Raw genomic sequence first — 14,660 nt, 5'->3', positions numbered from 1 at the left:
AGGCGAGCGCCTAGTAAACAATGACAGTTCTATTCACACCCTGCAAAACACAGTATACTTAGCAAATGCTGCAGCTTCTGAGAATGGGGGGGTACTACTAAGAGCAGACACGTTACCGAGAACAAATTCTAACTTGAATGTCAAGTACACTAATACTAACATGTTCCTTGATAAGATAGAGGAGTTTGAAACACAACTGAAGGTACACCAACCAGATATTGTAGGAGTTGTAGAACTGTTGTACAAGAACAGAATCGACCCAGAGGAATGTGAGTTCCGTATTGCTGGATATGACTCATTTACGAACCTTTCTCAAGAAACTTGCAAGAGGGGTGCGGTTATCTATGCTAGGCAAGACCTTAGAGCCAGCCAGGCGAGGGTAACAGGGAGAGGATGTTTTTGAAGAGTCCAAGTGGTGTAAAATTAAACTAAAGGGAAGGGACTTACTTATTGTCGGGTGTATCCCCGCTTGTCGCATTTAATTAATATAATATTTTGGGCGGGTTTACCCGCATGTCGCATCCAAAGGTTTAATAGACAACGCGGCGACGTTCAACCCTGGCCACCTCCTTATCATGGGGGGACTTTAACTATGGCGACATCAACTGGAGAAACGAGTTCACCCCAAATGACTTGAATAATCCTGCTACTCTTTTTGGTAGAAACTCTGGGGGATAATTTTCTGTTCCAACATGTTAGAGACCTGACACATTACAGAGGGGAGCAAGCACGTAAGCCACTAGACCTCATCATAACAATCGAGGAGGGTATGGTGGCCAAACTGGAACACCTTGCCCCAGTTGGCACCAGTCACCATATAGTGTTGTTATGATAAGGTCAAGTGGCCTGGGTGTTTGCTCCCCTTTGTAATGTGTCGGGTCTCTAACATGTTGGAACAGAAAATCATCTCTCAGAGTTTCTACAAAAAGAGTAGCAGGGTTATTCAAGTCATTTAGGGTGGACTCGTTTCTCCAGTCGATGTCGCCATAGTTAAAGTCCCCCATGATAAGGAGGTGGCTAGGGTTGAGCATCGCCGCGTTGTTTATTAAGGTTCTTAAGTTCCTCCGATTTAGTGGGCCATAGTTTGAGGATCTGTAGATACACCCGACGATAAGTAAGTCCCCTCCCTTTAATTTAATTTTACACCACTTGGACTCTTCAAAAACATCCTCTCCCTGTACCCTCGCCTGGCTGGCTCTAAGGGATGAGGGAAGAGATGAGGGATATCCACTGGCCTGACTCATTAAGGCACAAGAACGCAGCCACTACGCTGAATATCATAACTAGTAAAGTGACCCATTTGATCGATAAATATATACCCAAGACCAAACCCAGTGCCTCTAGGAATACGAGGGGATCCCTACACATGAACCATGAGGCGGTCGACAAAGTTAAGAAGAAAACCCTGAAATTCAAGACGTGGGTTGGGTCAGATGATGAGCAGGACAAGAGAATGTATGCAAGAGCCAGAAACCAAGCAAAGATAGAATGTAGAAGGGCCGAAAAGAAGTTCCAGAGGCTGTTCTGCCTTCGTACAGGCAGACTCGACTCGCATTTACTAGACAAGTGCTACTAATAATAAAGACAGTTAAAGCTTTCAACATCACTCACAAAGGATCTTGAATGCTCTAACTGTAATCAAACATATCTAAGTTGACTCAAGACAATGGTGTTCGCTCTCATACTCAAATTCGCTTTATAGAGAGGTTGATTTCAGGAAGTCAGAGAAAATGGGATAACGGAGGACTCAGGCGTCTTGAAGCGGTGAGAAAACGGATGCCTTAGATGGGAGTCTCAATAAAGCAGGCATAGCTACATGTTTTGTGGGCTATTGAGCGTAATATGAATCATCTGATTTTACGTTAACTGACGTGTGTGACCGTGGTCATTATACCCGAGATATGCTAGGGACTGTAAGTTGGTTGAAAATGTTCAAAGGAGGGCCACCAGACTGGTGCCTGCACTTAGGCACCACAGCTACCCTGAGAGATTGGAGCGCCTGAACTTGCCTAGCTTATACTACAAACGGGCAAGGGGAGACCTAATTGAGGCGTATAAGCATCTCAAGGGGCACTACTCAGTCGAGTGTCCTTACTTGGAGCTGGCGGACGGTCGCCCCACAAGGGGTCACAGCTCAAGATTGAAGAAGCCGCAAATCCAGAAAACTGTGAGGGCAAACTTTTTCGGAGTGAGGGTTATGAACTCTTGGAACAATCTGCCAGAAAGCGTTGTGACGGCACCGAGTGTGAGCTCTTTCAAGACAAGACTTGACAAATACTGGAGAGGGTTCAGGTACAATCAGGAACCAGTGCATGCCCAGTACTTGCCAACAGTGCGCAACACAGACGTGACTGATCGCCCAAGCGGCTAATGAGCCGCAAAGCTCTGGCTTCATCTATTTTCCTCCCTAGGGAACTCGTTCTCCTATGGCTTGCAATCGCCTCATTCGCCTGGACTATGCAGTCAGGGCAATACCAGCAACAGCCTTCATGCTTTACGGCAGTTTGCATCATCCTAAACGTTGCATTAGTCAGGCCTGTATCCTCCATGTCCGACGTCCCCCTGCAGTAATCACATATCATACTCATGGTTGTTGTTGTGGGGGCAGACTGTGTATAGATCTACACTTATTAAAAAAAAAGGTCTTCTATTTAAGCTTTTGAAAACATCCCTGCAAAACAGAATCGAAGAAAAACGGTTGCATAATCTTATGTTCATAGCTTGCTTGTGAAAATGACGAAACTGATCAGTTAGATCTTCAAAAGATTGCAGGAAACTAGGAGAATTAAAATTTAAGTTTAATTTCTATGAAAAGGTTAATGCTGCTGATTTTATACAAGCAGTAATAAAACATATATATTTCTTTTAATTTTTTCTTTCCATTTGAATAAAGATTTTACTTTAGCAAATTTTTATGCTAATGTTTGATAATTAAACATTCAATAATTTTTTTTAGTTCGTTTGGTCAATTTCCTTTTAATCTTCATTAGTGGCGTGTTTGTTTCCAACAATCACAAGTTCACAACCTCTTCGGGCCATCCATTCTGGTGGGTTGCCCACGCTCCTTGACGTTGATTGTCAATTTGCCTTTTTACTGACATTTGTATATCAGTGTTCATTCGACTAGAATGCCAGGAATTTTTCAGTATTTAAGACTTAGTATTTTCTTTTATATAAACTTGATATTGAATCAGTAAAAAAAATACTTGGGTTGTTTGGAAGATAATAATAAACATTTTATGGTGCACAGTGAATGTGTCAAGGGTGAGGTACGTTCATATGACATCTAGTTATAGGCCATTTACACATCTTGTAAATGAACTTACAAGGACAAATTTTTTATAACGAAAGTTTGATGAGAATATTCCAACACTACGTAGGCAGTAGAGAAATGGCCAATAGAGGATCCAGCTCTCTCCCCGCTCTCCTCCAGCTTTAGTTCTACTCTCTATAGTTATCATATCAACAAATAAGCCGACGATGGCGAAAACTTACGATTATCTGTTTAAACTATTATTAATTGGGGATTCTGGGGTTGGGAAGACATGTGTACTCTTTAGATTTTCAGAAGACGCCTTTAATTCAACATTCATCTCCACTATAGGTAAGAACAGTGCCAGGTGAGGGCTTGAGGAAGGGAGGTATGGAGGGGTGTTGTGAGGCGGGACAGACTGTCCTCTGCTGCACGGGTAATCAACCTCCAAACACGAAGCTCAACCCTAGTTAATTATCTTATGTGAATTTCTAGTTCATGCCACGTTTTGTGACATCTAACTGAAAGGGTTTCATAAATGCACAAATACATTGAATTATGCCTTGTCATGAAAATGTCATGGGGATTTTAAAATGTGATTTTGGTGACCATTGGACCTGACGTCTGACTGGCAGTTCCTCAAAGGGTGAATATTCGTTTAATGGCTGTGGCTTCTGTTTGTTATGAGAATAGTTTTTTTTGTGTGTGTGTGTATTTAGGTGTGTTTTACCTAAATCAGACCTTCATTTTTTGGGCAATATCGAATGTATAAAAAAAATGCGTTTTCTGTTTTTGTTTTTTTATACAAAATTCACTCAATTGCACACTAAATTAAGGTCAGATTTGAATAAAACAATCCTAAATACACAAAAAACTAAACAATTCTCATAAAATCTGTAAAATTATCGATTACAGCAAGTAAAGAATCTGATAAAAAAAATGTTTTTATGATGGTTTTTGGTGCAATTGGTTTAAATCTGACCCAAAGAATATGATAAAAAATGTGTTACCTAACCTTACCTAATCTAACCTAATGTAATATAAGAAATTGATCATAGAAACAATAGGTCTATCGATTGAGTGTAGTGAATTTCCGGAATTCTGTGGTTGCTGTTTACTGCAATATTACCACATTTTCAACTTCCAAATCACTGTTGAAACTTAACATGACCTAACCAACCTAAACTAACTAACCCAATGCTGCAATTTTAATGTGTTTTATAGTGGTCACTGTCGTAGGTATAACCAATGTGTTAAAGTGTTTTTTAAAAGTTCAAGTTAAGTTAACCTAACCTCGCATAACTTAACACCTGTTGTGGGCGAACTTACTGTTACTGAGACGGGCAAGCAGCTGCCAAGTATTCCATAGTAGCACTAACCAAACCAAACCAAACCAAACGTAATCTAATCTAACCAGAGAAATATATTTATAATCTTTTCTCTTTTTAATAATCCTAGAATAACAAAATACGAAAATCTTGTTGCAGCCATTAAACAAATAATAACCCCTCATAGAATTATTCATGGGAATATTACGCTGTTGTTCTGCACCAAGTCTAACTATTTTAGAAACTTGAAAGGAAAAATAAGTTTTCCTTGCCTCATGGATACCCATTGTATCCACCTCCAGACGTTGTAAATTTATGCACTTGGGTTTCTCTTTGGTTTTCTTCACAGAAAATTTTAAGTAAACTTCTATTAAAATGGACAAAATGACAAATTCAACCTAACCTACCCAACCTAGTGAGCTTAATGCTCACTAGGGTAGATGGGAAGGGGCATAACTCAGAAACTGTTGATTTGCACCATATATGAAGATCAAATTCATTCTTAACACATCAAAATCCATTGGAAAGAAGAAAATTTCGTTTAGTGGCAACAAGTGAAAATTTACCGTATTATAAAAGAGGTAGCAACTTTGTATTTTAATTATAAATAATTTTTATTATATTTTAGTTTTCCCTATCTATGATCATAAATCACCTGTAGTGGGCAGGAATGAAGTATGAGGGAAATTGCAGGGTAAAACGCTGTGAAAAAGTGATCATATGACACTAAAATGATGTTGGTGCAACTATTGTATGCTGTCTACTGAGCTGGTGCTACTTTAGAATGCTGTCTACCGAGCTGGAGTTGAGTCTACCGGGATATTTACACTAGCAGTTATTAACCTAACCTAACTTAACTTGCACCTGTACTTGTACATCATTTCAGACAAGATGGAGGAAGGGCGTATTATTTCCAGGCAGAAAACTATGGAAAGAACAAAAATATTGAGATAATTCCTGAGGTGGATAGTTACAAGTTATTCTCAAGGAAAGGATTTTTTTTTCCATACAAGTCAATAAAATAGCTAGCTACTAGCTAATGTGCACAAGAATAGTAAAGTGCAGGTGGTAATATTAGTAATAGTCAGGAATACTGACTTGTTAGAAGGGGTAACTTAAGGAAAAATTTCTATTGAAGCAAACTTCTTTCTTACTTTCACAATATCTAATAAAAAAAAGTGGAGGAATTACAATTTTTAAATTGATTTCCCTGGTTTTTGTTAAGAGTAAACATGATATGTGTATGTAAGAATGCCATGTTTGTGGTTAAACTGTTAACATGCTTCCCAGCAACTGACCTAACACCAAGCAGCCAAACAAGATAGCTCCCTAATCTTCCTAACTTAACCTAAGATAATGTACTTTCATCCTAAGATAGCTACCATATGTGTGGTTAGGTTTGATGGTGTATCTTATCTACAATAAGTCATCGGTTGCTGAGAAGTGTTAGTGGGTATGAAATACTCTTCAAGGCAAAATTTGTATGTGCTATTACAGGGGGGGCTCTTTATCCAAGGCTATTAGGGACTGGAAAATTGCCACTCAAAGCTAATCCACTTAAAGGAGGAAATTTTGGGCCATAAGAAATAATGGAAATGGTGTTTGAATGGTTTCATAAGGTACTAAATGACACTCAAAAGAATTATTTTTATACCTTTTATCATTTATACTTGGGAATCTGAAGAGCATGTTAGATGTCTTTCACATGCTCACCACTTTTCTTCCGACAAATAACGTCTAATTCATGTCCAGTCCATAGCTGCTATTGTTGCGCTTCCTTTTAGGGACAGCACTAGCACTCTGCTTTGAACTCGTGGCTAAAACATTAGCAATGATATTTCAAGAATGCATATGAAAAACATTAGACACTGTTTACGGTGAGCAGTCACCCATCTGTCCATGTGTGTGTGTGTATGTATGCTGTGACGTCACATCAGGGAGAGGGAGCATGGGCTGGGGCCTGGGTGGGTGGTGAGTTGGCGACGCAGTTACAGCCCACTCACTCTACATGTACATACGTTTACTCCACCCACTTACACCCTCGTGCTCTTCATTTTTCTTATTTTTTTATATTTTATGTTTTCTTTATTTCTAAGACACATTAGACTATTGTTATGATTATTCCACACGTTTTATAGTTTCATTACATGTAGCAATGGCAATACTGTATGCCATCTCACAGACCACCTCTTTCCCAGTTTTCTTCCTTTCCAGCAAGTCAAGCTTTCGCTAAACAGAATTTTAGCCTAACTTGAACTATTGCATGATCTTGTAGGCATGTTCAGGTGTCCGAACCATCATTGGTCCCAGGGAGTTCGGAAGAAAGGAATTAGACTGCATTGGGATGACCGTGGTAGAGGTTGGGGATGCGTGATGGTATAGCAGAAGATTTAAATAATTCTTTGTTTCGACTTCCATGCTCCACGGATATTATATATTCCTCGTAATCCTTGTAAGTGCAGAGACTTTTTACTTATAGTTCAGCCTCAAAAATTTGGTTTTTCGTCATATTTAGAACAGAAGCATTAATGTCTATGAAATGTTTGTATTTTGGCATTCATTTTAACATTCAATAATGAAGTCACGAGCCAGTAGTTCTGTATGTGAAAAAGTGTAGCTACAGTGTTTTGCTGTGAAGTGTACTAATTAGCTGTTGTAAGGGCATGCATGAACAGAAAACAGCAGATATAGTGTTGATTAACAAGATGTTTCACTTCATGCTAGCAGGGCATTTTATGATTTTGCACAGTTTTGAGAGGGAAGGTTAGGTTAAGTAGGTAAGCTTCAAAATTTCTTTTGTTCATGACTGAGTTCCTGTCTGCATTGATAGTTGGTTCATAGCATAATATCCACTCCCTGATTACTTCTAAGGAACACAAATAAAAAAATGGTAAATCTTAAGAGTATGAATACCACTTTGTAATTAAGAAATTGTGTAGTTCACCTGTGCAAGCTGGATAGTATAGGTACAGTGTACGAGGTCCAACAATAGTGTGGAGAGTTATCTTGCCTTTAATAACGAGATGTCCTTGCAGAGAGCGTAGCTTCTAATCACCCCGAGCGCTCTACTTCCACCCCCCAGTCACGCTCACTTTGAGTCACGCCGTTCCCGCCTCACACGCTGCCGGGACTTAGCCCAAACTGTCATACTGCATCTGCTTCAGTCATGCCTACATACATGCATACATACATACTCTACACCCCCACGAGATTTTTTGTAACTGAATTCAACATTTTCTTGGAAGATCTCAAACCAACAGGAACCTACAGCGGGCAAGTTGTGACACAAAACAAAAAAGAAAAACAAAGCTGTTCTAAAATACAACACATTACATAAATGTACGAATGCCCGTGAAACAAAATAAGTCAGAATTCATTGTCCAAAGCAGAGACACCACAAACGTAGTCTTGCAGGTGTGATGGGTGTTGTCTCGCAAGACGGGGGCGCTGGCACGTAGAGGATGCCCCAGTTGGGGGCAGGGGTATGCCCAACTTATCCCACGCCTTTGGCATGGGGTCCTGCACCCTGACAGATGTGCCCATGCACAGCTGGGGAAGCGTCGCAGCAACACCTGCTGGGCCACCTCGTATGCAAGCCTGGCCCTCTGCCATGGCGTGTTCCCTGTACTGTAGGGTGGTCCTCCATAGCCTGTCCACAAAGTAATGCTGCCTGTTCGCCGGCACGCCATCTCTCAGTTGTCTTCCCTCTGTCAGCTGCGTGGGTGACATCCCCCTCCCACAGGGGAGTGTTGAGGAACTGGAGCAGTGCCTGAGCTGCCTTACTGGTGTGCAAGCTGCCCCCAGCACCCATGTTGCCTCTCAACACCTGCTTGGCCGCTTTCACTGCTGCCTCGGCGAGGCTGTTGGATTGAGGAAAGTAGGCGGAGGAGGTGCATGCTGTGATTCCCCACTACCTGTAGAATGCTGCCGTCTCTCTGCTGTCCAGGTTGGTACCACCGTTAGACGCATCTCCTTGGGCGCACCCCATCTCCTGAAGAATGTGAGCAGCCTGGCGATGACCGCACTCGAGGTGGCATTTCCGGGGAGGTGCACCACTTCCAGCCACCCTGTTAACCTGTCCACGTAGGCCAGGTAAGTGTGCCCGTCCAACTGAAACTGGTACATGGCGGCCTGTTGGAACGGGAACTCAGGAGGTGGCGTGAGGACTTTTGGCTTCGGGGGTTGCGAGGGCGCGTGTGTCTCGCATGTGAGACAGTATGCTCAGTGGTACTTCACATCCGCCTCCATCCTGGGCCAGTACACGGTCTGCCTGGCCTGGTGTATCATCGAGTCTAGCCCCTGGAGTCCTGCGTGCAGTTGGGCCGCAACCCGGTGCCTCAGTGCCTCCTGGATGACCAGCCTGATGTAGCTATACGGTGGTCCCTCGGTTAACGAACACAATTCATTCCAGAAGGTCGTTTGTTAACCGAAAATTTCATTAACCGAAACCATTGTTTCAATGGGATTTTGGGTGATTGGTTCCAGCTCACCGAAAATTACATACAAAGTAAAAAAAAAATGCAGTAAAGTACACTTACTTTGAGGTGTGTATGTAGAAGGCTCCTGGCTGATGATGATGGAATTAGAAGTGGGGGTGGAGGAAAAGGGAGAAGAGAAGGAAATGGGGGTGGAGGAGAAATCACCCCATGCTTCATGCCGTCATTTCACCCATAAAATTTTAAGTTCACTAGGTGTAATTCTAGATTATTTTCTTTAAATCAACACTGCACTGCACTATATATTGACAATAAATAAAATAAATTTCAGAATGACCAATAATTGTACGGTAAAAATGTAAAAATAGATTATGTTCAAGAGAGCCACAAGCAAGATGTTGCCTCCACTGACCAGAAATACAAACTGACTCCTTGGTGGGTGAGTCAAGTGGCTGATTGGCGCACCAAAACTAGTTTCCTGTACTGCAATTATGTTAAATAAGTGTTTAAAATGAATAAAAAATTTAATATAAAACTTGGAAAATTTTTGAATAGTACAACCTTCATGATATTTACCCAAATGGGAACGAATTTAAGCCCTAGAACCGATTACTGTATTGGCGGACTAATATTCCAGCTGGTGAGTAAGCGAAAACATGTTGACATGATTTCGTAAGAATTTCGTCAACTGTATTTTGTTCGTTAACCGAATTGAAGATTCTTATGGAAGGTAATTCGTTAACCGAAATTTCGTTAACCGAGGCGTTCGTTAACCAAGGGATCACTGTCAAAAGCGTATGTGACAGGTCCTCCACGACTACCAGCCTGTCCCTCACTAGATAGTTCGGCCGTAGACACACTATCTCCCGCGCTCTGCTCTCAGGCCAATCTCCAGTCCTGACATGGCACAGCAGCTGCTGGTAGGCATGGTCCCCATCCGCCGCTTTCTTCACAGTGTTGTGGTCCATCGCGATCTCCCCATCACTGAGCGTCATGACCGTAGCGGCCACCATAGCGTCGGCCAACTCCTCCACGCTGGCCAGGTCCTCCTGGTCTGGCTACACTGTGAGCGCGGGGTAGCGCGAGAACGTGTCTGCCGCACTGTTGTGTTTCCCGGGGACATATTTGATGGCGAAGTGATGTTGTAGAGTCTTCTCTTTCAGTCGGTACAGCCGGGGGTTAAGTACATTTTTCAGTGCCCTGTCTCCGAACAGCTTCACCAGCAGTTTGTGGTCTGTCTCCAGCAAGAGATTTGGGCACCCCAGCAGGAAGAGGCGGGATTTTTGCAGGAACCACACCACTGCCAGCGCCTCACCCAGCGTCTCTCAACCTGTGGCTGCAGCTCAGAGCTAGACGCCACCCGCCACTCCAGCAGAAAGGCGTCTCCGCGGAGACACACGATCAGTGTTGCTAGAAGACGACAAACCTGATGCCGTTTCTGCTCCAGTCAGTCATCACTGCCAACAGTTGTGACTTGTCATTATATTCTAAGCCATCCCTGGCCAGCCTGCAAATGTTTTTTTTTTTTTTTTTTTGCTTCAAATTTACTTCTGAGGTGCTCGTCCCAATACGTACACCCTTTTGGACTTTTGCTCCTTCAGTAGTTCTGCAAATGGCTGCATCACTGGTGTGGTAGCCATGAAAGTGACCAACTGATTGACGAGGCCATGCCAATACCTGATATCTGTCAGGGTCAGGTGGTCGGGCATGGGGATGTTGTGTACCGCTACCAGCCTCTCCTATGTAGGTGTATACTCCTCCTATCCCAGGTGAAAGCCTACAAACGCCACCTCCCTCCAGCAGAATTGAAAATTCTCCAGCTGTAGTGTGATGCCCTTGCGGGTGCACGTCTCATGAAAGTCATATACGTGCCAGAACACCTGTTCAGTGTGTCATCGATGCATTTGTATTTCCTCGGCACCCCTTGAATCGAGTCATCGAATCTTCAGGTGTATGCGTCGAGCACGGCACGTGCCCCATGGGGGTGCGTAGATATCTGAACCTTCCCCAGGGGGTTATAAAGATGGTGAGGTGGCTGCTCTCCTCGTCCAGCCTCACCGGGTGGAATCACCAGTAATCGTCTGCCATCGACTTGTAGTTGTGCCGAGGGACTCCTGATACCATGTGTGTGGTGCATCTCACTACAGCACCACCTATTCAGCTGTTGGTTGTCCACCGTATGCCTCGGCTGGTCGTTTCTCTTGGCCACTACGACCATGCGGGTGAACCAGTCCACTGCCTCCTCCGTCGGCACTGGGGTGATCATGCCCCTCCTCACGTCCTCGTTGAGTTGGCGCTTGACTTCTAACTCCCAGTACCTCACGACCGGCGCAAGCGTGTGGCAAGAATGTGGGTGTGCACCCGGGAGGAGGTGTATGTGGTATCATTGGTATGGTGGGCTGTCCATCAAAAGGCAGAGGGGAGCGGGTAGTGTTGAACACAGTGTTTGAGAAGTGTTGATGCAACCACTCCTGATGCGGCGCGTTCTCCTCAGCTGGTAGGAGGGCAGGCCGGTGGATCTGGGTGGTACCGATGTGCCCTGGGATGCCGCTGGGACCATTTCGCTGCTGGCGGCCACGACTGGTTTGGCAACTGGAAGGAGTCAGGCACCAGGCCCAGTCCCTTGCACGCCGCCAGGGAGAGGAACATCCTCTTGGCTGAATCCACAATCCGAACCTCCTCCTCAATTGACTTGCCGCCAAGTCATGGCGCCTGACTTGGTGGCGTAACTTCCCTTGCTGGGCTCTTTGCGCTTGTCTTTACAACAGCGCACTAGGTGGCCCACCTTGCCGCATCCCCTGCACGCCAAATTCTTCGTGGGACAGCTCTCTCCCTCGCCGTGTGCCTGTCCGCATTGCCAGCAGCTGTAGACGGGCTTGCGTGGGGATGTGTCGTGCGATTTGTGTGGCCTTTGGCTCACACCCCCACATATGTCAAGCAGGGAAGACTCATCACCGTTGTCTGTTTCACAGCTGATCGAGTTGTCTCATGTCACCACAGATCGGGACTCATGCGTATCAGCATCTCGCTTCGCGCTCTCGAATGTAAGTCACTTGTTATATAACATATCCACGTTCAAATACTTCTCCCAGCTTTGGTAGAGGTCTCTTCTGAGGTCACTGTCAACTAGGCCCGCCATGACCTTTCTCACCAACAAGTATTCCGAGATATCACATTCACATTGTGGGAACTCGAAGTTGCAGTCAATCACCTGTCTCTGTGCACTATGAAAATATTGTGCGATGGACTCGCCGGGTTCTTGTCTGGACTCAAAGATCTGCTGCCACAGGACACCCTGGTTTGTCTTCCTTGTGGCCAGCCTGCCTACCGCCTCTAGCGCCTCCTCCAAACTGAGGCTCGCCCATCTGGCCTCACTAAACTTGACGTCCACGATTCACTGCAGGTCCTCTGAGCACAACAAACGCAGACAGTGTAAGGCTTTGCTATCTGACCACCTGTATAACTTTAGCCACGTGGTGACAGATCTTTTCCACGATCTGAATGAAGCACTAGTCAGACCTATTACGCGCTTGGCCATGGTAGCCGAGGTGGGTGCCTTGGCGCTTGTACCATGCCCTGTAGCCTCAGACATAGCTCTGAACAACCTCACCATTGTGGAATGGTGGCACCTGCAGTGCTAAAGCTGCCTGTGAGTCCGGCGACACAGGAGCTTCTGATCACCCCAAGTGCTCGACTCCCACCCCCCAGTCACGCTCACTTTGAGTCACGCCTTTTCTGCCTCACATGCTGCAGGGACTTAGCCCAGACTGTCATACCGCATCTGCTTCAGTCACGCCTACATACATGCGTACATACAAACCTTACATACAGTATTAAGTACTGGTGCTCCTCAACTTATGAACATTTGATTTACAAACTTTCAGAGATAAGAACATAATCACTGGGGGGTTTCCTGCCAGAGTGGGTGTTTAATGTGGATGAGATTATATTATATTGGAAGAAAATGCCTGAAAGAATACATATTACCAAAGAGGAGAATAGTATGCCATGTCATAAGGCTGTACTGTAGAGTACTGTATAGTTTTATTGTACATCCTTTATTTTCTTATTTTTTGCAATATGTTTGGTATCTTCAAGAATAATTTGGACTTAAAAACATATGGACTTACGAACAAGCCTCAGGAATGTAGCTTTGTTCGTGGGTAGAGGAGCACCTGTATTACCGGTCACACAAAGCACTGCTTATTATTTATGGAGGTAATTCGTTACTTTAGGTTTGGAGGGCTGTTTTAATGTTTTTGATTATAAAGATTACAAAGTTCTGAGTAAATTTACTTATGAGAAACATTTTATGCTGAATTAAGAAGATTGGAAACATCCAGTAAGAGTGTGAAGGGTATTGTAGTGAAATGCTGGGCCAAAATTAAGACATTCTGCTGAGCCTGGATGATGAGATGTATTGCTGGACAAAGGGCTCAACCACGCATGCAGTAATATGGTGGTGGAATCATGAATTAGACAGTCAATCAATCAGTACCGTCCTCATATCTGAGGGTTGATGACCAGTCTTCCATTTTAAATGAGGCGCTCAGCATTAGAAGGGGGTGAAGCGACACCCCGGCTAAAATGCATTTTTTGACGGATATCACTATTTTCACCCTTCCTCTACATGTTGGCGTTGGATGTAACCCTCTAGCTAGAATAGAAATATTGTAGAAAGTCTTTAAAAAATAAGGTATGATTTCGCCTGAGGCCTGGAGTTATGTATCTGGCTGTATGCTCAGTCAAAGAAGGTGGCAACAGCCCGTTCAGAGCGAGTGGAGCGTGAGCCAATGACAGCGTGCCTCCCTCGGACCGGACCCCCTGAGGCAGCCTATCACAATGGATTTCCCCTTGCTATGTCACAGCTCCTTGGCCAATCCGCGCGTGAATTCTGCTTCCTTGCTAGTTTTGCTTACGTATAGCGCCAGGAGGTTCAGTGTACTTTCTAATGCTATTTTTGATAACTTTTCGGTGTAACATTGATGTTATTCATGTTCCACGGGTGTGAGAAGTGCTGTGCAATATCTGCCCGATATTAGAGCAAGACTCGAGTGAGGCCAGGCCTTCTGGTGTAAAGCTCAGGATCCTATTATTCCTGAGCGTGTGTTTAGTGACGACAGTGCTCACGTGGACACCCCAGGAATGCTTGGTAATAGTGATTTTGGTATACTCATAATACAAAAAGTGACTGCTATGCATCACAAGACATTTTTGCAGACTGTGTTCTAGTACAGAGTTACTTGACATGCACTGATGGCAATAATGACTATGAAAGTAAGTGTGTCATCACGGGCGAATTTTTTTTTTTTGAGTTTGAAAAGATCGTACATAGTATTAATGATGTAGTTCTATTGCAGAATCATGTGATATCTTCAGATTTGAAAAGTTTTTCATTTTTGCTAGGTAAATTTAACTTGAAATCTTATGAAAATTCAGTATTCCCACCCTTTTACCAACACCACTAAATAGCTTATTTAAAGTAAAGTAAATGTATCAGGTTAATTTATTAGGATGAAAATGATCCAGAATAGTAAACGAATGATCTTGACTTACATTTAGTAAATTTAATATTCCTTGAAAAACAAAATCATCAAATACAAAACCGTTTTTTACTACGACCGGTGTTGCTGTACACCATAG

The 14,660-nt window shown here is 43.6% G+C and overlaps 1 protein-coding gene across 2 annotated transcripts in view; it reads left to right on the top strand.

Annotated features, from left to right (window-relative positions):
- Positions 1 to 3,445: 3,445 nt before the first annotated feature.
- Positions 3,446 to 14,660, top strand: part of LOC121854264 (ras-related protein Rab-8A-like) — a 184,235-nt gene continuing 173,020 nt past the window's right edge. The window contains exon 1 of one of the 2 annotated variants that reach the window (XM_042348805.1): positions 3,446 to 3,604. In XM_042348805.1, the coding sequence (XP_042204739.1) occupies positions 3,481 to 3,604 (124 nt within the window). In that variant the 5' untranslated portion in view covers positions 3,446 to 3,480. The remainder of the gene's footprint in view (positions 3,605 to 14,660) is intronic. The other variant, XM_042348806.1, reaches the window with a different exon arrangement.

The sequence above is a fragment of the Homarus americanus genome, unplaced genomic scaffold (genome assembly GCF_018991925.1).
Source record: "Homarus americanus isolate GMGI-L3 unplaced genomic scaffold, GMGI_Hamer_2.0 scaffold54443, whole genome shotgun sequence".
NCBI lineage: Eukaryota > Metazoa > Arthropoda > Malacostraca > Decapoda > Nephropidae > Homarus > Homarus americanus.
The sequence above is the reverse complement of the archived record's forward strand: the minus strand, read 5'-3'. Positions and strand labels throughout refer to the sequence as shown.